Here is a 26,380-nt window from a genome sequence, read left to right as displayed (position 1 = left end):
CTCCAGGATCACAGCCTGGGCTGAAAGCAGCGCTAAACCACTGAGCCACTGGGGCTGCCCTTCTCTTTCTTTTTCTTTCTTTCTTTCTTTCTTTCTTTCTTTCTTTCTTTCTTTCTTTTTCTTTCTTTTTTAAAGATTTTATTTATTCATGAGAGATGCAGAGAGAGAGGCAGAGACAGAGGGAGATGCAGGCTCCCTGCGGGGAGCCCCATGTGGAACTCAATCCCAGGACCCCAGAATCATGCCCTGAGCCAAAAGCAGACACTCAACCACTGAGCCACCCAGGTGCCGCTAGCCATTTATTTTCATTTGGGCTTCCTTCACTTGCAAGAGAAAGTGTCCTGATTAATATAGCTTCTGCCCCTGTATTCCTGCCAACTTAGGGGAGCCCTGTAACCTCTGTGACTCAGTGTCCTCCTAATGGTTTCCTGGGGATTAGTTGAGCACTCCTAAGATTTTCTTCCCCCAAAACACAGAGTACAGTACTATTATAAACAGTAACTTCTATTCTTAGGAACTACAGGTTTCCCATCTTGGCTCCTTTGCCAGAGTTTCTGAATCAGGGCCAGCTCTCTTTCAATAACACGAGACACGATCTAAGCAGAATCATAATGACAGTCCAAAAATTTCAAATTATTCAAAGAACTAGGGACTTTCAGCGACTTGTATAAATGAGGTCCACTGACAACCAGTAGATTTTAAAAACATCATTTTATTATATCTGGTTCACACTGAGGCATTTTAGTGAGGCTTGACAAATAAGACTGTAAATTCAGGGAACAGGACGCAGTGAATAACAAAAAAGAACTAATGTCTCCTTGACATCACTCACTCTGAAGAAGGCTGTTTACTTCTGAGTTTACCTCCTAGTGTGTTTTAAAATACTCTTGCAAATCTCGGTCAGCTAGAAATAGCTGCTCTACCTTCTCTCAATAGAAGCCCCCAACTTCTCAGCACCCTGGCTCATAGTTATTTATAAACCTGATGTCACTCAAAGATTATTCCTTACATCCCTTCTCATTACTCCTTCCCCCCCCCCACATATGAAGACAGACCTATGCAAAATTAGAAACTTCACATAAAGTGTTCAGTCACTCAGGTGAGAATTACTGTCAGTCAGCATCATTTATGAAACATGTTGGGTGAAGCATGTCTCTAACACTGTTCATGGATACAAGCTACTCCTTTTTAAATTTTTTATTTTATTTTATTTTATTTTTTTAATATATATTTTTTAAGATTTTATTTATTCATGAGACACACACACACACACACACACAGAGGCAGAAACACAGGCAGAGGGAGAAGCAGGCTTCATGCAGGGAGCCCGATGTGGGACTGGATCCCAGGTCTCCAGGATCATATCCTGGGCTGAAGGCAGCGCTAAACCGCTGAGCCACCTGGGCTGCCCTACTCCTTTCTAAAAAATATTTATTTTAAACAGTAACTGGGACACCAGGGTGGGTCAATGGTTGAGCATCCACCTTTGCTCAGGATGTGATCCTGGAGTCTTGGGATCAAGTCCTGCATCAGGTTCCCTGCAAGGAGCCTGCTTCTCCTTCTGCCTATGCTCTGCCTCTCTCTCTCTCTCTCTCTCTCTCTTATGAATAAGTAAATAAATAAAATATTTTTTAAAAAAGATTAATTTATATATTTGAGAGGGAGAGAGATTGTGTGCAGTGCTCATCAAGTATGAGTAGTGGAGGGGCCAAGTGAGAAGGAGAGAGAATCTTAAACCGACTCTACATGGAGCCTGGTGTGGGGCTTAGTCTCACTACCCTGAGATCATGACCTGAACTGAAATCAAGAGTCAGATGCTTAACCAACTGAGTCACTTAGGCACCCCTACAAGCTCTTTCTTTAAAAAAAAAAAAGAAAAGAAAGAAAAGAAAAGGAAAAGAAAAGAAAAGAAAAGAAAAGAAAAGAAAAGAAAGGGAGAAAAGGCCTCTGTGGCCAAATAAGTTTGGAAAACTGTAAGCCTTTGAGATTGAAAAAAATCCTACGGTAATCAAGTTCTCTTTGTGTGAGTTAGCAATTTCCAAATCTGTTTTGTCAAAGCATCACTTTCTTTCCAGCCATATTTAGGAACATTTCATGGAATAATGTATCCTGGATCACATTTTGGAAAACCAGGGAGGTAGCTACCTACACAAGGGAAGTGGAACGGAGAGCACTGGATTTGACTCCTGGCTCTGTCACCCTACTCTGTGTATGACCTTGAGCAAATCGCGACCTCTTTATATTTACTTTCACATTGGAAGAGTGAGGATGATAATAGCTATCTTGATCCAGACTGTTTTATGGATTAAATGATATTGTTGATGATGCTTTAAAGACTATAAAAAGGTATCATTAGGGGGTCCCAGAGAAATATAAGATTATATTTAAAAATTAATAGGGCAGCCCGGGTGGCTCAGCGGTTTAGCGCCTGCCTTCTGCCTAGGGTATGATCCTAGAGACCCGGGATCGAGTCCCACATTGGGGTCCCTGCATGGAGCCTGCTTCTCCCTCTGCATGTGTCTCTGCCTCTCTCTCTGCATTTCTCTGTGTCTCTCATGGATAAATAAATTTTAAAAATTAATAATGTACAGATATAAAGAAAGTTATCCCAGCAGTTCTTACTCAAGGATTGTTTAAGTCTACATAGGGGCCAGGACTGAGAGGGGAGCAAGGAAGTCCAGGACAAAGGTCAAAGTAAGATTAGAGCACGTTGGGTCCAGAAATGTCTTTGGTGATAATTGAATTTAACCCTCTAATTTTATAGATGATGACACTGAGGTCCAGAGGGTCAAATGAATGGCTTCAGGTCACTCAGAAAAGTTAATATTAGAAACATCTGATTCCCATCCAGAGATTGGATTCATTGCCGAGGGCTGTCTTCAGCATGAGACAAATCATGGCCCCATGAAGTTTTCAATCTAATTAGGAGAGACAAGATATACAAATGACATCATCAGAAAACAAGACAACATGGAACAGAATTTCAAAGATCCAAAAATGTGGCTGATTGTAACTATGTGAGGCGATATGTTAATTAGTTTGACTGTAGTAGTGATTTCAAAATGAATTCACACATCAAAATATCACATTGTGGGATCCCTGGGTGGCTCAGCGGTTTAGCCCCTGCCTTTGGCCCAGGGTGTGGTCCTGGAGTCCTGGGATCGAGTCCCATCTGGCTGCCTACATGGAGCCTGCTTCTCCCTCTGCCTGTGTCTCTGCTTCTCTCTCTCTCTCTCTGTGTCTCTCATGAATAAATAAATAAAATCTTAAAAAAAAAATCACGTTGTACACCTTAGACATATTCAATTTTTATTCTTTTTTTTAAAGATTTTATTTATTTATTCATGAGAGACACAGAGAGAGAGAGAGAGAGAGAGGCAGAGACACAGGCAGAGGGAGAAGCAGGCTCCATGCATAGAGCCTGACGTGGGACTTGATCCAGGGTCTCCAGGATCACGCCCTGGGCTGCAGGCGGCGCTGAACCAATGTGCCACTGGGGCTGCCCTCAATTTTTATTTTTATTTATTTATTTATTTATTTATTTTTTAAAATTTTATTTATTTATGACAGTCAGAGAGAGAGAGAGAGAGAGAGAGGCAGAGACATAGGCAGAGGGAGAAGCAGGCTCCATGCATCAGGAGCCCGACGTGGGATTCAATCCTGGGTCTCCAGGATCGCGCCCTGGGCCAAAGGCAGGCGCCAAACCGCTGCGCCACCCAGGGATCCCTGCCCTCAATTTTTATTCTTAAAAAATTGTGGCTGGGGCGCAAGGGTGGTTCCGTCCATTAAATGTGTGACTTTTGATTTTGGCTCAGATCGTAATTTCAGGGTTGAGGGATCAAGCCCTGTGGGTGGCTCTGTGCTCAGTGGGAGTCTGCTGGAGATTGTCTCCCTCTGCCTCTCCTTCTGAGCTATCTCTCTCTCTCAGATAAATAAATAAGTCTTAAAAAAAAATGTAGGTAGTGGAAAGGAAGGTGGGCGGGGGGATGGGGTGACTGGGTGATGGGCACTGAGGGGGGCACTTGATGGGATGAGCACTGGGTGTTATACCATATGTTGGCAAATTGAACTCCGATAAAAAAATATACAGGCAGCCCCAGTGGCCCAGTGGTTTAGCACTGCCTTCGGCCCAGGGTGTGATCCTGGAGACCCGGGATCAAGTCCCATGTCGGGGTCCCTGCATGGAGCCTGCTTCTCCCTCTGCCTGTGTCTCTGCCTCTCTCTCTCATTCTGTGCCTGTCATGAATAAATAAATAAAATCTTTAAAAAATTTTTCAAAAAAAAAAATGCGGCTGAAGTAACAGGGACAGAGAATGCAGAAACAAATAAGACAAACAGCCAGGCTTGAATTGGAGATAGGATTGTAGCTGAGGAAGCATGTATAACACTATGTTGGATCTGGATACTGCAAGAGGAAAAATAGTAGTGTTCCAGAATGGAATTGGAGATGACAGCAATACTAAATGGCTGGCAAAAGTCGAAATAAGCAAGCATTACAGTTTTGGTGAAGTATTCAACAGTAAACATTCATTGGACACTTCCAAATCTTATTAAGTCTCTGGAGCTTTGGGGAGGATATGAGAGGTAGGTAACATGGTCTCTGACTTTTGAAAGCTTATTTTTTATTTGGAGAGAAGAGATGGGAACATAAGACAAAATTCGAGAAAGTGAGCAAGTAAGTATACAATATAAAGGAGTGAAATATGTACTGTTAAGGAACGATTTCTGGAGAGGATGAGTCTTGTTGTTTGTGATTGGTTTTTGGAAGCATGTGGGATAACCTGTGCCATCCCCTGCACAGGATGAGGGAAATTCCAATATGCATATAATATAGGAGTATGGACTATTGCTCTGTACTTGGTCTTTATTAACTTACAATCCTTTCCCTGTCTTTTCTTTTTTAAAAGATTTTTATTTATTTATTCATGAGAGACACACAGAGAAAGAGGCAGAGACACAGGCAGAGGGGGAAGCAGGCTCCATGAAGGGAGCCGGACATGGCACTCGACCCCGGGTCCTCAGGATCAGGCCCTGGGCTGAAGGTGGCGCTAAACCGCTGAGCCACTCGGGCTGCCCTACCTGTCTTTTCTTAGTGTAAACCGGACAGTGGGCTAGAATGCCTAAGTAAATATGATTTCCTCTCCACATTTGAACTCAGAATAGTGAGTGTCTGCTCTTACTTGTATCTGATGATTTGCTACCTCTTCCTCTTTCACCTCCTTCATGTTCCCATTCTTCTTAAGGCAGCTATTTGATCTAAGTCTAAAAGAGCACAAAAGGTATAAGATTAAGGAATCTTAATCTTTTAGACTCTACCCTGTTAGCCAGCATTCTCTCCAGCTAACCAGTTCCCAAGTCCGTTGGACTTTTGACATTCTAAATATTTCTCAACCTGTTCTCTGCTCTCTATGGTATTTCCTCTGTCACTGGGGTCAGATCATAACCATTTCGCAGTTCATTTGTGCAGTAACATTGCAACTTGTTTCTAGGTCTGCCTGCCTCAGGTCTCTTTCTTTTCTCCAATCCCTAATTTCATCTGTCATATGGGCAGAATTACTTTCCAAAATGCAAATTATGCTTTATACCTCTAGTGAAAATCCTTGTAAGTTTCCAGGCAAAGTCCAAACTCCTTTGCCTGGCACACAGAGAGCCTTTTCTGGGCCTGGCTCTTGCTTACCTCTCAGTATCTCATCTTTAGTCACTCCCAAACAAAAATTGGTTCCTATCCATAAATGTAGTGTTTTGGTTTTTGGGGTTATCATGATTTTTTTTCCATGCTGGAGATTTTCTTGGCTTACTTCAAACTACTGAACCCCTATTCATCCTTCAAAACTCCTTAGTTCCTGGTCACCTTTCTTATGTGTTCCCTTTAGTACATTTTTCCATGTTGCTAATTAGCACTTTTTAGAGGTATCACAATCGACTGTTAAGTCTGCCTTTTGTACTCAGCTCAGTGTTTCTTAACAAAGGATTTTAAGGCTTCTCTCTGTGTTGTCAGGGATGAGGACAGTGCTGGCAGGTTCTATAGAAAGGAGTGCACCTAGTGAGGTCTTCCCTCCATCCTGCTTACTCCCCACTGCCTGACTTAAAGGCGACAAGAGAAGTGCTGTGAGGAGTTAAGATCATCAGGAGAAAGGGTGAATTAGATTTATTGAAAACAAAAAAGGAGAAGGAAAAAGAAAGGTAACATACGACTTTGCCACGGTAGCAGGGGAAAGGATGTCCATCAGGAGACAGTGCCTTCCACAAGGGCAATCTGATTTTCCTTTTCAGGGAAAACAACACTAATGTTATCCAAATCTTTTGGAAATGAGCAAGTTCCTTCCTTTCCCCTGCCCTTCAGCCTAAACCAGGAAGGTTTTGTAGTCTGTATTTGTGGTGATCTGGAGTTGTGGTGATCTGGAGTTGGTTGCCCAGCAGGGGGGTTTGCATGCCCGGGACAGAGAAGCCCAGCCTCCGGGCTATTTCAGGGAACCAAGAAACCCACCTTTGTTCTTTAATATTTTGCCTGGGGAATGACAGATCCGACATTAAACCTCTAGAAAACTGGTTAAAACCATAACACTGTGGAGGAGTGCAGACCTCCAATGTACAGGTCGTAATGATCAGAAAATCTTCTGAAAACACCTTGTTGTAACCTAACCATAAAGTCACTTGGGTGGTCAACCCTGAAAAGCCGAGTCTGTTCTGTTCAGTCCTCCCCAGCAAATACACCAGCAAACAAGTTTTGCAATCTTAAGGCACAGAAGGCCATTTATTTTTCCGATTGTGGAATGAACGTAGGACAAAATTATTTTTTCAGAAGGCATTCAGATTTTTTAAAAAGGTAGGGTAATGATTAAAAAGCCTTTGGAAAAAAAAGGCATTTTATTTTGTTGACTGAGAGCTTCCTATAACGTGGCGGGTTTTTAGTTAGTTGTATAATCCTCCCTGGCACCTGGGTGGCTCAGTGGTTGTGTCTGCCTTCCGCTCATGGCATGATTCCGGGTCCTGGAATCCACTCCCATACCCAGCTCCCTGCAGGGAGCCTGTCTGTCTCTGTGTGTCTCTCTGCTTAATAAATAAATAAAATCCTCTCCATAAGGCCTGGCCATCCTGAATCTGTGGACGAGGCTCGCGACAAACCCACGGAAGCCACCTGCTGCCTTTGAGCAAGGGCTAAAGTATTATTTGAATCCAGGTCTCTCACCGCCAGTGTCAGAGACCTTTCTGGACCGTGGTTACCTCCTGAAAACACTGCTGCAACTAACCTTTTAACTGTGTTAACCCGAGTTATTCTACTTTCCAGGTAAGGAGAATCACACGCGATGGGAAGGAGAATAAGATGTAGAGCCACGAGCATAAGGCAGTGTGAGTGACCCCACTTCTCATTTACCCAGAGGGAAGCCCGAGAGGAGATCCTTTAAAACATTACTTCTCTGCAGCCACAGTTAAATCAAGGAGATTTATGTATTTTTAAAAAAGATTTTATTTATTTATTCATCAGAGACAGAGGCAGAGGGAGAAGCAGGCTCCTCGTGAAGCAGGGAGGCCCCTACGGGGCTCGATCCCAGGATCCCAGCCCCAGGGGAAGGGAGACGCTCAACCGACCGAGCCCCGCAGGCACTCCTAAAGCGAGGGCATTTCTGGGGCCGAACGGCTGCGGACGACGCGGGAAGTTGTGTACGGGGCCCAGGAGGCCCGAGGAGACAGCGCGGGGCCTGCTCCTGGCTGCACGTCGGGAGGAGAGAACCCAGCAGGGGTGCAGAGGCAGGTGGGAGGCGGCCGCCCTCGCCGGCTCCGGGGCTCCGGGGCTCAGGGGCTCCGGGGCCAGCCTCGGGGGAGGGCCGGCTCCGCGCCGCGTGCCGCGCCGGGGGGTGGCCCTTGCCGCGCGTGCGGGTGCGGGTGCGGGTGCGGGTGCGGGGCGCCGGCCGCGGTGACCTCAGCCTACCCCGGGCCGGCCGCAGCAGCCGCGTGCGGAGCCGCGAGGCGGTGTCCTGAGCTGACACCGGCTGCGCGGCACAGGCAGCAGGCGCCGCCGATCAACTAGTTCGCACCGAGGATTCCTCTTGGTGCGTGGCCCAGTTCTCCTTAGGACGGGCTCCAAGCCCTCGCCGCCGCCGCCCCCCACCCCGGGAAGCCTCGCGTCCCTCCCCCGCCGCTCGGCTCCGGCCGGCGCGCGCGCGATTCCTCGATTCCACAGGCAGTTCGCGCCGCGGGTGGGGGCGGGGCGCCGCGGGTGGGGGGCGGGGCGGGGGGGCCGGGGCCCGGGGGGCGGGGGCGGGGGCGGGGGCGGGCCGGCGTGGGGAGTTCCTCGCTCGCGGACCACACGCTCTGCGGGCCAATCCCGAGCCAGCCTCTAGCAGTGTCACACGCGGGACACATCCAAGCGTTTGTTGGCAGGGCCGGCGAGGGGGAGGGGGCGGGGAGGAGGGAGGGGAGTTGAGTGACAGGTTCGCGGGGCAGGCTGGGAATTGTAGTTCTCAGCTCCCGTGGCCATAGCCATTTTGTAGTCGGGGGACTACAACTTCCAGAAGATCAAGGGGACCATTCTAAGGTGCCCCGGGAATAGGCGGCTCTCCCCGGGGCCGGGCGTCCTGGGGCACTGGTATCCAGCAGCCCGGCTGCAGGTAGTCGCGACGGCAGGGGCGGGGGCTGGCGTGCGGCGGCCGTAGGGTGAGCGGCAAGCTGGGGAAAAGGGGGTGAGGTGGAGCGACCGAGCGTGCCATGCATTGGGCTTAGGGAGCCTCTCTCAATTCCACTCCCAGGCTCGGCGTGGGAGCGACGCCTGAGGGGTCGCCCGAGAAGGGCTCGTCGAAGCTTCGCGGGCGTCTAGTCGACGGGGCAGCGGGGGTCGCCCGGGCTGGGCCGGGGTCGGTCGGCGCCGGAGGAGGCGGGCGCCCGGCGGCTCAGCTGTGGGAGTTTTCGGCTGGCGTCCGTCGGGGAATTGCCCGAGGAGCCCTAACTTGTATAAAAGCAGAGTCCATTTAAAGTTGGGCTGGCTAGCCCGTCTCTCATTGGTTCGGGGGCTTGGAAAAAAGAGACTCGGCGAGCCCTCGCTGTGGTGCCGCCGCCGCCGCCGCCGCCGCCGCCGGAGTTGACTCTTCTGCTCGCACTGCTGCTGCAGCACAAACGTGACTTCCAACATTTTTTTTTTTTAATTTATCTTTCCCTTTTCTTTTCCAAGATGTAACTACAGATCAGACACTAAGGACCTTCACGTTTCGCTGATGTAGTTTTTGGAGGAAAAAAGGGGGGGAGTGAAGGGCGTCGGTTTTTTTTTTTTTTTTTTTTTTTGTGTGTGTGTGTGTGTTTTCGGGGGAAATTTTCCATTATGAGTGTTTTACTAAAGTGAATTTTTTTTGTTTTGTTTTTTGTTTGCTTCGTTCGTCTTTGGCTCCTTTTTTTTTTTTTTTTTTTTTTCTCCTCCTTCCCAATTTCGGATTTATTTCAAGGCGAATCGGGCTTTGGGGGAAGAGGAAGAAAAGTCGGATTACAAGATCCACCACCACCACCAACAACAATAAAAAACCACCAGGATATTTTTTTTGCAAATTTCTGACGGCTTTAAATTCATGAAGCAATTGTCCCCTTTTGCAATCAGCATTTGGATCTCAGAATGAGCAAGGAAAGACCCAAGAGGAATATCATTCAGAAGAAATACGTAAGTGCTCTTAACAACACATCCTTTGACTTGCAGTTTTAAGCAATGGCTGTGAATGTCAAGTTTATAGATAATTCTGCAGCTGAAGGGTTTTAAACACAGCGTCCGATAAGGCTGCTTCTTTCTTTTCAGAAGAAGGGCTTTTCAGGCAAAGTCGTGTCTGCCTAGTTTGGATGAAAAAACAGATTGGTGTAGCGATACCTCAAGTGAATAAATTGACCTCGAATGACACAACCATAATCTAGTTTTAGATGAAAGGCTAGGGATTTTGGTGGAGCTTGGAGTGGGAGGGGGGTTATGGGGGCTGCGGTAATGTAACTAAACTGCATTCTCGGGCGGATTTGGCCTCATATTGCACTTTGCATGCAAATGAGCTTGTGTTATTATTATTAATGTTATTTGGGAAATCGTGTAACGAGTGTGTGTTGGAAACCCTTTAAGTTGCAATCGAGGGTCCGATTATGGCGATCTTGTTCCTTGCACTGGCACATCAAATTTAATGTATGTGGTCGTTTTTGGCTTATTTGGTTCGCAGCGTAAACCAGTTGGGAATCATGTTACAGCGAATGCATTTGTTGGGATTGACTTTAATAATGGGACTGGTTTTGTTTAAAAATTCATGGTTTCCAGTTTTTTTGGGGGGGGGAAGAGGGAAAGACCTACACTATAGCTAATGTTTTTAAGTAGGTATGTGAATGCATGTGTAAGTGACTACAAATACATTCTCCCTGCTAACCGGGCTTCTGAAATTGGGTGATTATTCAGAGATTTAAATGGCTTGGGATAGTTAAATTTGTTTTGTGCATAGTACAGCTACGTTTTGATTGGCATGGGGAGTGTTTTTGTTTTGTGTATGGCTTTTTTTTTTAAGTTTGGGGGGAGGGTGGGTAGAGGGGGACGGAGGATTAACCAAATATGCACTCGAGTGATCGGTGATTAGCTGCATGCTTTAAATCAAAGAACCCATTTTTTTTTTTAAAGCCCAAATGAACCTACACTGGGAATAATGCAACGTTATAAGAAAGTTTTATTTAACTCGAGTGGACAAATTGGTGGTTCATATCTTCCCTTTTTTGAGCAGTGCGATGTGTGTAATGGGAGATGACCTTCGGGGCACTGGTTTTTGTAAAAAAAAAAAAAAATCTTAATGAAAAAGCCGAATGCCTCTTCTCGAGGGCTGATTCTAATCTAGGCACGTAAACTTCAAGTATGAAAGAAATGCAAGGTTAAATAATCAAGCCCAACTTAAAAAGCTGTTCCCCAAAGAATTTAAGAATTAAAATACATCCGCATTGCAGAGGGCTGGGTAGAATGCAAAGGACTAGTTTAAAGTCGGGCTGTAGGAAGTGCATGGAGACCAGCTCGCCCCGGAGCGCGGACGCCTTTCCGGGGCTCGTCCGCCCCGGGTGCAGCCACAAAGCCGAGGGGGTAGAACTTGGACGAGAACCGCCCCCGCCGCCCCCCCGACCCCATCCCAGACCTCGCGGAACTGGGGAGCGCGGTGGGGTGGGATCGATCGTTTTGTCGCCGGCGGTCAGGGGATTGTGTCGTGTCCCGGCGTCCGGCCGCAGAGCCCGGGGCTGGAGGCGGCGGCCGCGGGAGGCAGAGCACGAGTTGCGGCCGCCGGGGGAGCGGAGCGGAGCGGAGCCCGAGTGCCCGACGTGCTCGAGCGGGCGGCGGGGAGAGGGGGAGAGGAGGAGGGAGGGAGGGGAGGGGAGGGCGCGCGGGGGTCGCGGCGGGCTGGGCTGGGCCGGGCGGGCGCGCGCGCGGCCTGTAGGGGGCGGGCTGCGGGCTCGGGCTCGGGCTCGGGCTCGGGCTCGGGCTCCGGCTCCGGCTCCGGCTCCGGCTCCGGCTCCGGCTCCGGGCGGTGCGGCCGCGGCTGCGGCTCGGGGCCCGGGGCTCCGCGCGGGCTGGCAGGCGGGTGGGTGGGGCGCGGGGGCGGCGCGGCCTGCGGGGCCCGGGGAGGGGCGGGGCGGGGAGGGGCGGGGGCGGGGGCGGCGCACAGCTGCAGCGGGCGCCCCCCGCCGCGCGCACGGCCGAGCATGGCGGCGGCCTGCCTGCCGCCTCCCCGCGCTCCTGCCCGGCCGGCCGCCTCCCCGCGGCCCTCCCCTGCCCTCCCGGCCGGCTCCCCGCGGCCCTGCCCGCCCGCCTCCCCGCGGCCCTGCCCGCCCTCCCGCCGCTCCCGCGCCGTCTCGAGAGCAACAGGTTAAGCCGAGAGACGTCAGCGCGCCCCCTCCCCGCCCCCTCCCCGCCCCCCGGTTCTCCCCCCGCCTCCCCCCCGCGCTGCTCCGGGTTCCCGGACGCTCCCGGCCCGGTCTGTTGTCATTGTGACGTCACAAAGGGACGGCCCGGGTGGAACCTCCTCCTCCTCCTCCTCCGTGACGTCAGAAGTCGGGCGGGAGGTTCCACGCGGCGGGGCGGCCGGGGGCGGAGGGAGCGCGCGGAGGCCGCGGCGTGGGAGGAGGACGAGGAGGAGGCGGCGGCGGCGGCGGCGGCGACCGGCCTCCGCCTTCCGCCCTGGGACGCGGCGCTGCCCTGCAGGTGAGCGCTGGGGGGGAGCTCTCGGACCCGCGACCACGGGCGCCCCGACCCCTCTCCGGTTCCTGGGAGGGGGTGGCGAGTGCGGAGGAGACGCCTCCTTTCTGCAGAAACGGGTTTCGCCGCCTCTGTTTGCAGGTCTGCCGACGGTGTGGCATTGCTACGGTGGTCGTTGTCATCTTGGAAGAAAAGCAAGGAAACTTTACTCAGGGAAAGCTTTGCTTTGCAAGAGGCTGTGCTGTGGATTTGGCCACCTTGTCGATGCAAGTCGCATTTGGGGTGTCTCTGGGGGATGTGGCGGGATGCCTTTCTGGGTGATGCTGCTCAGCAGCAACTGGCCCTCGTTCTGGGAGCCCTGCAACCACCGTGGGAGGCCGGTGGCGCTCCTCCTTCGCTGGGCCAGCTCTGTGCTTTTATCTTTTTTTGGGGGGTGGGAGGGATGGACCAGGGAAGACTTGTCATGGCTACATATTCTTGAAAGAGCGCGAGAGAACTAAATCTCAGGGTGTTCTGGACTTAGTACTTCTGAACGCTTAGAACAGGAGACTCACAATCTGAGTGTGTTTAGTCCTCTGGAAAATAGGAAAGGTAACACACCTGCCTCTGCCCCTAACTTTTATCTGCAAGGATCCTGTGTGTGAGAGAATATGCGTGAAAGATCTTCTCTCTCTTTCAGGGGGTATGTCTCCTCGAGCTGGTGGAAGGCAGCACATATTCCACAATTGGTCTCAGAAGCCTCAGATGCCTGCCGCGTTGCCATTCAGTTTATTGTCTACCCAAAGCAGTTTGGGGGTGGGATTGTGGATGGCAGGCTTTGGGGGACATGGTGGTTATATTTCATACTCAGTGGCATCCTTGAGAAACTCATAAATTGTTATATAATCCCGTCTTAATTGTGCTGGGCACAACTCCCACAACAATACCTTGAGTAACAACTGGAAGCATTTGCTTCCAAAGCCCCAATCCACTTGGACGATGAAAAGCGTTGCATGTCCTGGCTCTATGGATGCTTTCTGCCATTTCCGTCCGTCACTGCACTCGGATGGGTTACTCCTCGGGAGAATAACGAATATAATACGCAGGCTTCAAAACCATTTGATCTTTGAGGCTTTAAACCTAGGAGTCTGAAATAAAAAATCTCTGCCACACGACCGTACGAGTCGTGCATGGAGCAGAAAAACAAATTGCCAGTTTGATTTCCAGGTCAGCTCAGGGAGTTTGTACCACTAGGCTGTAAAGTTCTCAGTATCTAATTGTCTGATGTAAAAGTTGCAGAGTGATCAAACAAAACTGGGAAAAGTTCATGTTATAACGTTCAAAAGTAGGCTTTACTATAATTACAATTACGTGAAATTATAAAGAAAAAAGTAGAAGTGCAGCAAAATACAGTGGTAGGATTTATGAGCTCCTCTCCCTACCTCCCCCCCCCTTTATACCCAATTGGGCTATTTCACAGTTCTGAGGGGAAAAAAAAAACCAAAAGCCTTGTACGTGACATTTAATTGCTACATTTTTCCTTTCCTGCACTGTTTACTTGGCTGTCTTTCTGTCTAGTAGTGGAAAACTTGATTCTTTGTTATGTGAGTGTAGGGCAGGGGCACTTAAGCAGCTATTTTTTTTTCTTACTTTGTTTTTTTCTTAAGATTGTATTTACTTACTCATGAGAGACACAGAGAAAGAGGCAGAAACAGGCAGAGGGAGAAGCAGACTCCCTGTGGGGAGCCTGATGCGGGACTTGATCCCAGGACCCCAGGATCACGACCTGAGCAAGGACAGATGCTCAACCACCGAGCCACGCAGGCATCTCTTGAGCAGCTATTAATGTATGGAGAGATTTTGGAGGGAAGACTGTCAAGAGTCCAAACTGTGTCATATAAATTTAAAATGAAAAAAGTTATGTCCCCAAATAATCAATTTGAGTTACTGTTAACCTGTGTGATTATTACTTCACTGTAATAATTAATCTGTGATTACTTCATCTGACTTGCAAGTCTTCCATAGTCTCATTGGCCCAAATAGCCACCTGAAATTAATTGGAATTCAGATGGTATAATGGCTGTTTCTTTTCTTATAGTAGGTCACACCAGTTACTGTTGCTGAGCTGGGGGCTACTGATGCACTTCCAAGTGCCTTGGAAATAACTCCAGTGTTAATATATACCCTGCTCCAAAGGTTATTTAAACTTTTCTCCTTCAGAAAGAGAAAATCTTTTGAAGGAGTACATAACTTGTGTCTGTTGTGTTCAAATGGAGCTATTTTTGTCCCTTCAAAGACGACACACGTAAGTTCCATATGAAGCCCTTAGTACTTTAAAATACTTGGTAAAGGCCACGCTGCAGTATTTTTAAGGTTTGCCCTTGATCATGAGGTTCTTAAGACCCAGGTTTCTGACATTTTTACCTAAATGGTTAAGAAGTTTTGCAGTGTAAGAAATTTCATTTTTAGACTTTGAGTTCCATTGTTCTTTTTCAAAAAGAACTTATTTTTCAAAGATTTATTTATCTGAGAGAGCGTGAGAGTGCGGGAGAGAGGGGGGCACAGGGAGAGGGAGAGAGAACCTTGAGCAGAACTCCTTGCTGAGTGTGGAGCCTAATGGCGGGGCTTGATCTCCTGACCCTGAGATCATGACTTGAGCCAAACCAAGAGTCAGATGCTTAACTGAGTGCACCACCCAGGTGTCTCAAGAATTTATAAGTAATCTCTACGAGAGGTGGGACTCAAACTCCTGACCAGGAGATTGAGTCGTGTGCTCCATGATAGAGTAGCTAGGAGCCCCTGTTGCAGTGTTCTAATCCTACTGTCAGTGGTCCATCTCTGAGTCTCTCGGGATTACATAACCGCTCTACTAAGAGCCATCTTCTACCTATCCAACCTACTTGCTCTGTTGGCTGCAGAATATCCTGGCTATAATACCCCAATAAGACGTCCGGCCCGTGGGTAGCCCTGCGGTGTGTGTGCCTCTGTCCCCTTTGGCTCCCACCCATTGAAGGCTTGCCAAGTGTCAGTTGTTTGTTTCCAAATCAGGTTATTCCAGTTAGACTTATTATTGCAATTACAGCTGAATATTATGTAAACCTTTGAACAAATGCGGAAAGAGTTGGTTTCTCTCTTTTTTTTTTCTTTTGAGAGTTGGTCTCTATGAAAACTTTTAAGTTGGCGGTTTTGGGGAACACTTGATAAATCAAGTGAATTAATAAAAAAAAAATTAGGCTGTTAAATTAGATGTGGGGCCGTCACTTAAAAGACTAGGGGAAAAATCTTAAGGATTTGTGTACATGCATTGCTTTGCTAGTGATTACCTTTTAAGAACCGAACTTCATTCCTGCCCAAACTCCCTTCCTAACAAACACCAAAAAAGCATAACATGAAACACTGGGATTCTCAACAAATCTGTTTTTAAAAATACATTTAGGTGTTTAGGTCAGAATGTCAAAAATCTATATGGATTTTTAGGTTTCCCAGCTGACAGACTTTACATGAGCTAACCAGCTTTTTTCTGGTCCCTCTGGCCTCTGATTAAGAGCATTTCCATTGTGTTTAGACCTAATCCCCAGGTATTAGAGCAGACTCCCTATCTAGTTCATGTGGGCAGCATAGGTGACATGTGGCTCAGTTTAGAGAGGCCCTACTGAGGCAACTTGTATGACTTTTAGAATTAAAAAAAAAAACAAAAAAAACCAGTTGTGTCATTCACTGGATGGTAGGGGGCAGAAAGATTAGGGATTTTACACCTAATTTATTCGGAGTTCAGAAACTTGTATCTTGTAATCCAGCAACCTTAATTATTGTGTGTCACTTAGGAGATTTTGCTGAAGGTTTGTTCCATTTCAAATCCTTAAACCCACCCCTTAACGGAAAGGAGACCAGTTGAATCTCAGTTTCTTAGTTTGAATCAATTATCTTTTGTTTCTTTCTATCTTCAGGAGGTAACTTCTGATACCTGCCTCCTTCCAGACCCCCCAGTCTCAAGTATTTTTTCAGCCAGTCTCCAAGCTCTCTTTTTCTGGTTCTTTTTGGCTCCAACATCTTTTCCTGATCTGCCTTATGATTGCAGACTTCCTTCATCCCAGGAGGTGGGAGCTCCGATGACTTTGGTACTGCTGTTTGTCTGCTTTTTTGTAGACCATCGGAGTGAGGTTTTTTCCTCATCCTTTTTATCTTTCTTGGGATTTCAGCTAATACCATACCTTCTGGCAGCTTCACACTTTTTATTTTTTAAAAATTTAAAAAATTTTATTTATTAGAGAGAGCATGTGCACAACTGCAAGAGATGAGAGGGAGAAGCAGACTCCCTGCTGAGCAGAGAGCCTGATACGGGGCTCTATCCCAGGAGCCCAAGACCATGACTTGAGCCGAAGGCAGATGCTTAACTGACTGAGCCACCCAGGTGCCCCAGCCTCACACTTTGTAATAAGGGATTTTTCATTCATTGCCGATTCAGAATACAGTCACTAAAAGTAGAGCTGAATCTTGGAGGAAGTGGCAGTGCTGGCCGGATACCCCTTGGCTCATGGTCAGGTAAACCTGCCTGCTTCCGGGACTTCTGTTCCTGTCAGTGCTTGCAGGTGGCTATACATCTCTTGTCTCTGAGGACACCTGGGATCAGAAAGGGTCTGTGTTTTACAGAAGTAGATCCCATAGGGTGAGGTCTAGGTCCCGCCTGAGTGGAGCTGTTGGAGTACATCCTGGGCCTCTCGGGTATCTGTCTGGATTTCTTTCCACTTCCACACTGTTTTACAACAGGTTTTGCTAATCTTGTGAGAATGGTGCCTATCTCTCCTGGGGTTCTCTTTGAAGTTTAAAGAAATGTGCCGGAAGAGCTTGGATTGTAGAAAACACCATAGATGGGCCACACAACACCCACTCCTCCTGAAAGCATTGTGAAGAGAAGGCCCAGTCACTTCGGAAATAACCGCCCACGTTTGTTTCCATAGTGAGTTCACACCAGAAAAAGGCTTTTGAGTCCATTTTACAGAAGAGAAAATCAAGGCAGCTAGACACTGGCCAGGACGTTAAAGACTGCATATCTCTTTCCTACTTTTTGGTCCAGGTGAACGAGCGGTAAAATGAAATGATGACCGTAACCCCAAAAAAGGGGAAGAAAAGATCACAACAAGGGCTCTTGGCAGGCTTCAGAGAGGTTTTTTGCTTAAGCAAGTTGGGGAAGTTAAGGCAGGTTGTCAGCGTCCCTGGAACAGAAGGAGTGCATCCGTCTCAAGTACATGTTTGTGTTTGTTGTTTTTTTAAACACCAGTTGGTGGAGCTACCCTCTTTCCCCAGCTGGCTGTCTCCTTGAGTTCTCATTGGAAAAAAGAGCTGAGATCCCAGTACCCTTTGGGACTGACTGGTTTGTACTCTATATTTTTGTGAGTGTCCCCACCCACTGTCTCGGTGATATCTTAGGGCCAGGGCCGGCTGGGCCACATTAGCTCTCCAGGCTTCTGAGAACCTGCAGGAACCTGCTTTCTTCGCAGGGGCTGTCACAAATTGGATCCTCTCTCTCTTTTTTTTCCTCCTTGTATTGTTGCCCTTGCCTTTGCTGCTTATGGGACTGTGGTGGGGTGGGGGTGGGGGTGGGGGTGGGGGGGCAGCGCTGGGGCAATCATTGGCCCTCATCCTCACCAAGGTCCGGGCCCTGTGGTAAACAAAAGCTGCCCAGATATGTTAATGAGGCAGCATGAGTAATGGGAACATTATACATAATTACTCGTATTCATAGGATGTATGAGGGTGTTAGAAAGGGGAACCCTACTGGTTGAAGTTCTTGAGAGCTGTTTTTGAGGGCTGGTGCTGCCTCAGAGGCCTAAATTGGATTTTAAGTTCTAATTTTGTAAGTCTGTCAAGCCCCACCACCCATGAAGAGGAAGGCCAGTGAGCATCGAAATGTCAGAAATGTCATCAGCGGCACTGTTTGGTTACCAGGAATCCTAGAAGGTTTAACAAAATATAGCCAGTTTTGCTCCTTTATCCTCCCAGTGCAGCTCTTTCCTCACACACCTGTTTTCTGCAGTAGGAGCAGGACTTCCTTTCCCAGCACTATTGTTTTTGGGGGGTGAGGGGCAGCGAGACGGGTGGTGTGTGTGGTGTGTGTGTCTGTGTCTGTTTTCCATCAGGAGACCCTCTGGTTTGCTGTGAATGAATGATCCAGGAGAGTGTGGGAGACCTTTTGGTGCCCTCTTTTATTGCTTTTTTTAAAAATCTGGGTGGTTCTTTCTCTGTTATTTCCTAAGCACAATTTTGGTGAGGACTTGATCTACAGTGGTTATCTCTTGGTTCTTATTTCTGCCAGCTGTTAAAGTGTTTGGTGCCTGTGGGGGCAGAAACAGGTGCCAGGAGGAAATGAGCAGGGATTAGGGCTGAGCATGTGTTTCTTGCATTTATTCCTTCCATAGGTTTGCAGAATGAGGGCTACTGAATGTATGCTCACTCTGTGAAGCAGCTCTCGGATACGGACATGATTAAAACCTGGAGCGTCTTGTGCTTTGTGTATATGCCTTTCTATTAGTACGTGGGCCGCAGTAACGCAGTGCCTTAGATTTGATTCACAGGCTTAGGCTCAGTCATGAACATAACAGATAAGCCGTGGTAATGGACAGGATTGGGGATGCGAGCTGAGTTCAAGGTTGGGTCCTGTGCTACACTGGGCATCTGACCCTTGGGAACACCACGTAACCTCACCGAGCTGCTTCCTCATCTGGAAAACTTGTTTCATCCACCTCTTGGGCTTGTTACTGGGAGAGCCAGTGAGATTTTTGATGTGAAAGCACTTTGTAAATTGCATACGCCTGCACAAATGGTCAAGGTATCATTACACAGTTGGAAATCACCAACCTGGAGACATCGGGCCTGCCGGCAGCCTTCCTAGCTGACTCAGAAATAAATGAGTCAAATGAATTCTATACTTGGCCTCTTAATAAACCAAATGAGTAGCTTTAGAATAAGTCCATTTTGATGTAATCTCTTCCCACCCCCACTCTGTTTGATGAAGCACTCTGTGTCATCCAAACACGTCTGGGTGGTGAACTGGAGGCACAGATTTGACCCTTGAGACTGGAGTGGCCCCGGATCTGTGCTCAAAGACGTTTCACCAAAGATGTTTAAACTGGGATCTTGGAGCAATAATCCTTGAAATTGAAAATCTGGTCGTGATCCTTCATGGGCTCCCTGTGGCTTTTGGAATAAATCTAAACCAAGTGTGTCAGGACAGCATGACAAGCCCTTCTTGCTGGGCCCCGGGCCTATCCGGCCACCTGTTCTGGTTTAGCGGAACCCAGCCCTTAGCCTTTGCACGTCCTGGTTCCTCGAGTGGGTTGCCTGAAGAGCCCTACCTGGCCCTTCTGAGGCCTTGCTGGACAGCTGGCCACCCCTTCCTCCAGCCAGGCGGGATGAAGCCCCTTCTCTCTGTCGGCCTGACTCCTTACACCTACTTCTAGGCACTGGAATCTTTGTTTACCTGTTCCTTTTCTCTTAGCCCCTGAAGGGGAGGGGCCGGATCTTATGGGAGTGTGCAGCTGAGGAAGTCCATTGTTGAGTTGAATGATGCTTTTGGAGTATGTCAGATATCCCCTAGTTATGGGAGGGGATTTGTATGGATCTAGTGGAAGGAGATGAACTAAGCAGAAATCGCATAGCTGAGGAAGCAGAGATATCTAACTCTGTTAAGTGACTTGCCTGGGGTCTCACATTTTGTCAGTGACTGACCCAGCTAGGGCGTGAAATCCAGCCCCCGGTACAGCAGAAGGCTGTTACTCTTCTTGGACAAGTGTTTCAGAGATCCTCCTTCCAGGTAGCTTCTCAGTTATCCATGGTAACTGCCGTACCTGATTCATTTTCAGCGGAAAGTAAGCTCTCCATGTCAGCCCCATACCTATATGCCAGTAGTAATTGTCCCATTTTGAAAATGACTTTTTTGCTTTATAAGACCTTCAGCTGAAGGACTACAAATGATAAGAACCATTGCAATTGCATACCGGGCATTCCTGCACTTGCGGAGATAGATATGTAGTTTGATGTGTGTAGGCGCATGCTCCTGTGTGACATTGTTATGTGCCTTTTGCATTTATATCTTATCTCGATTATCAAAATACAATTCTACATCATTATTTTTAATGGCTGTGGGTTACTTGGTTGTTCTCTAACAGTTTACTCGACCTGCCTGTTCTGGGTGGCCTTTTTGCTTTGGTGGTGCCTGTTTTGCAAAATGCCATGCCCAGGATGTTTTCTCTATCTTTTCACTTCAAATTCTTCAAAGTGGAATTACTGGCTCAGAAGTGCCTTTTTTTATTATTATTATTTTTTTTGCTATTAGGCTACAAGGCCCTTGTGGAGCCTAAAGTGGGGCTTGAACTCACGACCCTGAGATCAAAATTGAGCCTTGGTCAAGTTGGGCATTGAATTGACTGAGCTACCCAGGCACCCCAGAAGTGTCTCCTGTTTACCCTGAGAACCCTGTTCCTACATTGTTTTCGTGGAGAAAGCCTGTACTAAATTACAGTCCCACAGGTAGTGCACGTGAAGCCAGCGGGTTGGTTGTTTTGTTGGCTTTTAGAAACCAATCCAGGCCCTTGTAATGAGTAGTAAAGATGTCAGATGGGTTTTGTTTAAGTTTCTATTTTCTTTCCTTGTCTTCTCTCAGGGCTTTCAAACCAAACGAAATAAGATGGGTGAAATCACTTTGTAGAACAAAATTGCGCTAAGGACACAACACAATGTTAGAATGACTGTGGCCGTGAAGGGTGAGGAGAGGATGTATACTGGTACAATCACGTATTTTCTGTTTATGAAATGCCTTTTTGTGAGGATTGACATGCTGGAAGATGACCTGGAATCTCATTGTTTTCACATGTGATTTCTGTCTTGTTAGTGGGATGGGCTTTGCAGTTGCAAAGGCCCCGTTGGGCTCTGGCTTGGCAGATGGTCCAGTTAAATACAGCTGGTATGTTCTGGTTGCTTGCTATGCTCTGGCACCATGTTAGGTGTTTAGGTGTTGGGGAAAAGGTTATCGTTCTCGTCCTGGGAAAATTTATATGTCAGTTGACAGCAGGGCTGCAAAATACAGGGAAGAGAGCAGGTGGCCTTGGGCAAGTCCCTTTACCTGAGTCTTCATTTCTTCATCTATAAAATGGGGGGAATTACACCTCTGATCTCAGGGTCACTTTGGAAGAGGTAGAACCCATGTGAGGTGGGCAGCCCTGGTGGCTCTGGGCAGCTCAGGTGGCCCAGTGGTTTAGCGCCACTTTTGGCCCGGGGCGTGATCCTGGAGACCCAGGATCGAGTCCCACGTCAGGCTCCCTGCATGGAGCCTGCTTCTCCCTCTGCCTGTGTCTCTGCCCTTCTCTCTCTGTGTCTTTCATGAATAAATAAATAAAATCTTAAAAAAAAGAATCCAGGTCAAGTGCTTTATACACTGTTATCTAGATCGTGTTATTGTTCTGAGTCCCACAGGTCTTTGTGGCTGTCATTCTTCAGCCTCAAGGTTGAAGAGGGAACATAGTGTTTCTGCATTTTCTTGTTTATTATTGCGTGTCTGGTTGTTTGAGATAGAGGATAGAAATGAAAATAAGGAGCACCTGGGTGGCTCATTGGGCTAAGTGTTTGACTCTTGGTTTCTTCGGTTCAGGTCATGATCCCAGGGTCCTGGAATCCAGCCCCGCATTGGGGGTCCCTGGTCAACGGGGAGTCTGCTGGAGATTCTCTCTCCTCCTTTCTCCCTCTGCCCTTTCCCCATGTGTGTGCACATGCTCTCTCTTTTTCAAATAATAAATCTTCAAGAAAAAAATAATAAAAATAAAACAGGTGCTCAGAACTTTCCTTTTATGACTTGGTTTTTCTTCCGAATTTACGGGAAAAAAAAATGCAGCCTGAGCGCTACACTGGACACACTTCTTGGTGGCTGGGATGACGCATTTCCCCCTCCTTATCCCAGCAAATGAGGTGGTGTCACAGGGCTGCTAAGAAGCAGCGTTACTTTTTGTGGTGTTTAAAAGAGCACTTGTGGATAAATCTCTTTTCCTTCCTTTATAATTCCTTAGTCAAGACGTCCCTTTAGAGACGTGGTGTACTGGTTTTACCCAAATTGCCCCCTCTTCCATTCTCAGGCCGCCCAGAGCATTAAAGCTCTGTGGGCTCTATTTTCGGCTTGTAATAACATCTTGATGTTGGAGGATGAAAGAGCCAACGGGGATGGAAGGAAGGCATTGCATAAGGAGCCGGGCCCTGGAGTCCCAGTTAAATTGGTAGCACATGGTTTTCACGTGCTTCGAAGGGCTTTGGTTGTGCTGGCTTGTTGGAAATGCGTCTGCCACCGCACCACAAAATGCGGTCCCCTGCACTTGCCACGTGACTCCTCTTCGTAGCGATCATTTCCAGTGGCAAAGGCCAACTGCCTTTGATGACAGATGAACAGTGGACATTTGAAAAGCCTGAAATGTTTGGTGGGGCCCTCTACAGAGCCATTCCTGTGCATTGATTTAGGAATGAGGCTGGAGGAGCTGGGTGGGGGACAGGAAAACAGCATTACTGAGCCTGATTATTTTAGCCTGGTTATAACATTCAGTTTTACCAGCCCTGCGGCCTTTTGGCTTGGACTCCCAGTAGGTTGCCCTTTCTTTGAAGGATGTTTATTTTATATATTTACTTGTATATCCCACACCTCATTCCAAAAAGGATTTAAGGCCATAATGAGCAGTCATCCTGGGAGCAAAAATAATTTTTGCTTTGATCCGACAAAAGTTTGCTTTCCAAATGTAAAAGAGTGAAAACCAGGTTAAAACACGGGCCGCGAGCATTTCCCTCTCTTGACCCAGCAGTGTTAAGGGCCAGTGGCTTTTTGTTTTCGCTTTGAAAACTTGAGCTAAAACTTTTAATTAAAGGCGAGTTTTGTTAAGTAATATTGGTATTGACACCTTGACAGAACTCTTAATCTGGAAGAATTTTAAAGATGCATGAAAGTAATCCCCAGCGGTGGTAACATCCTTGAGTGGCAGAGATCAGGTTTCTGTTTAAATGCCTGTACGGTTTATCACTTTTTTTCCCCACAGTGCAGGGGGCCAGGGAGGGTCTGGATTTAATAATGACCTTCTTTGGGACCGGGGAGGGTGGTGGGAGGAGTGATCTGTATATGTTAGCTCATGATTTCAACGTCCTGTGTCTTTAAAAATGTTTTCAAATACCCGTTCTGTATCGTAATCCTCAAAACTACTGTTAGGATTCCAAACCATTGTGGTTTAAACTTAGCTGGAATCTGAAAGGTGGCTGACAGAGTGAAAGGAAACCTCCTTTAAATAAGGAACACATTTGGCTTGCCTGATTGTTGGAGAGTCTGAGCTCTGGGCGTATCTGAGCCACCGGCCAAGTCTTCCTGGTTGGAGGAGAGGTTGGGGAAGACTTGTTTCAATCCACTGGCCCGTCCGTACCACCCTCCCCCCCCCCCCCCCCCAGCACTGTCTAAACACCATCAATTAGTCCTGCAGAAACTCTTGCTACAGATACGGACTTGCAAAGCTTCATGTTACACCACGTTCTTGTCTAGATGAGAAACACACTCTTTTGTACTTGTGATAAATCAAAACTCTAATGATGCTATTAAACAGGTTCTCTTCTGGCCCTGGTGCGCAGGAAAGCATTGGGAGGCAGGGAGCATAGATCTGGACTTTGGGGAGGGAGGGGGTTTATCTGAACCTAAAAAGTGGTCGTCTTGTCTCTCTCCTAATTCTGCTCCACGCTCTGATTAAGCGATGAGCTCCCTGCCCCAAGGGCTGACATGGCCCAAAATGAGACACATCATCTACCCAACCCGCCTTTTCTCTTTTCCTCCTTCTATGAGACTTGCTGAAGTTGTCATGCTATTTCTTTTCCAGAATTTATTGGAGCAGTAGGCAAAGCCTCTTGGGAGTATAAATAATGATGATTATAAAGAACAGTCAGTTTACCAAGGAAGGCCATTATCTTTGACTTGCAAAAGCTTTTACAGCCGAACATTGTTTGCTTACAGTTGTTAATACAAATGAAGACCCTTCGTGGTACCTATTGTAAGAGGAGTCCTTTTATTCTATTTGTACATGGAGGTCATCTCAATAAAGAACAGAACCACCTTGCCCAGGCATAAGTACTTGTTCCTCAGGACAGGCATTATATACGAGCCAGGGAGGGCCTTGGATGGTGGTTCATGGTTGCTTTTTTTTTTTTTTTCCCCTACCATCAACAGCAAATAATCCTCCCTGCCTGTGTTGAAAGACCTGTAAAGCTGATAAATAATGCCTAATTTACTTCTGGAGTCCCCTCCTCTCTGCTTCCTACCCAACTTATGAATCCAAAGATGGCTTTAAAAGTCATTGAAAGGACTTGTCTGAGTAGGCACTGGCATTGAGTAAATATATTTAAATGGTAGACTCACATGCTTTTAATTAAAGCCTGTAGCATAGCTTGGGGTTGTGGGGGGAGAGGGTTGGGAGGGAATAGGAAGCCTAAATTTGCAGTTGTTATTTTTTGGGGAGATTTAGGTTACCCCTCAGTGCACTTTTAAGTTTAAACTACAACGTTTTACATATATACATATATAAAATATATATATATTCTTGGCACACATTGTTGTCCTTTGCTGCTGTATCTTTAGCAAAGTGTCAGCCCATTTTAGCCTTTCTTTTTTTAAAACTCTCACATCTCCAACTTATACCAGTTTGTTTGGCAGTTCATCAACTATTTTTCTTTTGGCGTTTCAGTGGTAGTTCAAGACGGAAGGCATTTTAAGCATCTCAGTCTTTTCCCTGAGTGATTTTGGATGTGAATGTGATTTTTTTCCCCCCCTTAACAATCTAGTGGGTTTTTTTTTTTTTTTTTTTTTTTTTAGTATATTCAGAGTTGTGCAAGCATCACCATGATCAGTTTTAGAACATTTTCATCACCTCCAAAAAGAAACTTCATATCCACTGACAGTCACCCCACATACCATCCCAGTTTCTGTGGTCTTTGGCGGCCACAAATCCACTTTCTGTCTGGACTTTTCATATAAATGGAATCATACACTATGTGGCCTTTCATGACAGACTTCTTTCACTTAGTGTACATTTTCAAGGTTCATGCATGCTGTAGCATGAATCAGTACTCCCATTCCTTTTTATGACTGGATAGTATTTCCCTGTATGGACATACCACATTTTGCGAATCCATCCATTAGCTGATGGGACATTTGTGTGTGGGGCGGTTTTCTTCCTTTTGGCTATTATGAATAATGCTGCTGTGAACATCTGTGTGCAGGTTTTTGTGGGACGTGGTGATGTTTGCATTTCTCTGGAAATAAGTTAGAACACGTTGCACATCAAACCCATTCATGACTAAATTGATTTACTGCTCTTTATTTAGTTAACCCACTAAGCAATTCCCTTAGCTTCTGTCCCTGAGCCCCTGTGTATTCTTTTCATCTGAAAAGGGCTCTCCCTGTCTTGGGCTCTGCCTTGCCTGTGGGGACTGGGGTTCTCATTTTCCTGATTTGCCACCCTTTGTGTAAGGGTCTGTCTTCCTCTCCTCCTTTGCAAACTGTAAACACCGTGCACACAAGTTTAAGCTAGAACCATGTATGCTCCACTTAGATGTGAGAAAACAAGTGGGACTTCAAATTTTACTTTATGGGGGTGCTTAGGTGTGTTTGGTTGTACTTGTGGATCTTTCAGATCCACATAGAGTTTTGGAAGGGGTAGACTAAAAACCCTCTCTGTGAGAGGAAGGACTAGGAGGAACTGGTGCCGGGCCTTACATTCAGTTTTGACTTTCTTGTGGTTATGTTTTAACTTTTTTTTTTTTTAATCTTGGTAAAACACCTTGGAGCATAGAACCACTGTCTACCTACAAGTTCTCCCCGATTTTTTTGGGCCTTTCCAAGCCTGCTTTGCCTCAATAAAAAACGTGCTTCCAAGGTTCTTCATCATGAACTCCTTTAAGAAATGGGAGTTGTTTTAAGGAGGAGGGGTAGTGCCATGTTTCCTTTTGATGTCTTTGTACCAGATATATTTTATCCACGTTGATGTGAATTGTTGCAATGATCTTGGTCTCTTCTTTGAGATGGGAACATTTTTTTGCTGATTCTTAAGCATTCAGAGAAATTGTGAGGCAAGAGAAGAGGGGTGGAATGGTGGGGGTGGGCTGTGGGGGTTCCTGAAAAAGTCGCGTAGCCCGAGTGTGTTCCAAGCCTTTCCTCACTGGAGG

General features: G+C 47.1%; 1 protein-coding gene across 3 annotated transcripts in view; it reads left to right on the top strand.

Annotated features, from left to right (window-relative positions):
- The first annotated feature begins 9,014 nt into the window (after window positions 1-9,014).
- JARID2 (jumonji and AT-rich interaction domain containing 2) overlaps window positions 9,015-26,380 on the top strand; it is a 260,404-nt gene continuing 243,038 nt past the window's right edge. For all 3 annotated transcript variants that reach the window (XM_072813674.1, XM_072813671.1, XM_072813673.1), the window contains exon 1: window positions 9,015-9,643. Coding sequence is in view for 1 of the 3 variants with exons in the window: in XM_072813671.1 (XP_072669772.1) it covers window positions 9,599-9,643 (45 nt within the window). In the remaining 2 variants the exon portion in view is untranslated. The remainder of the gene's footprint in view (window positions 9,644-26,380) is intronic.

The sequence above is a fragment of the Canis lupus genome, chromosome 37, assembly GCF_048164855.1.
Source record: "Canis lupus baileyi chromosome 37, mCanLup2.hap1, whole genome shotgun sequence".
Lineage (NCBI taxonomy): Eukaryota > Metazoa > Chordata > Mammalia > Carnivora > Canidae > Canis > Canis lupus.
Note: the sequence above shows the minus strand (reverse complement) of the source record. Positions and strands in the feature narration are given on the sequence as shown.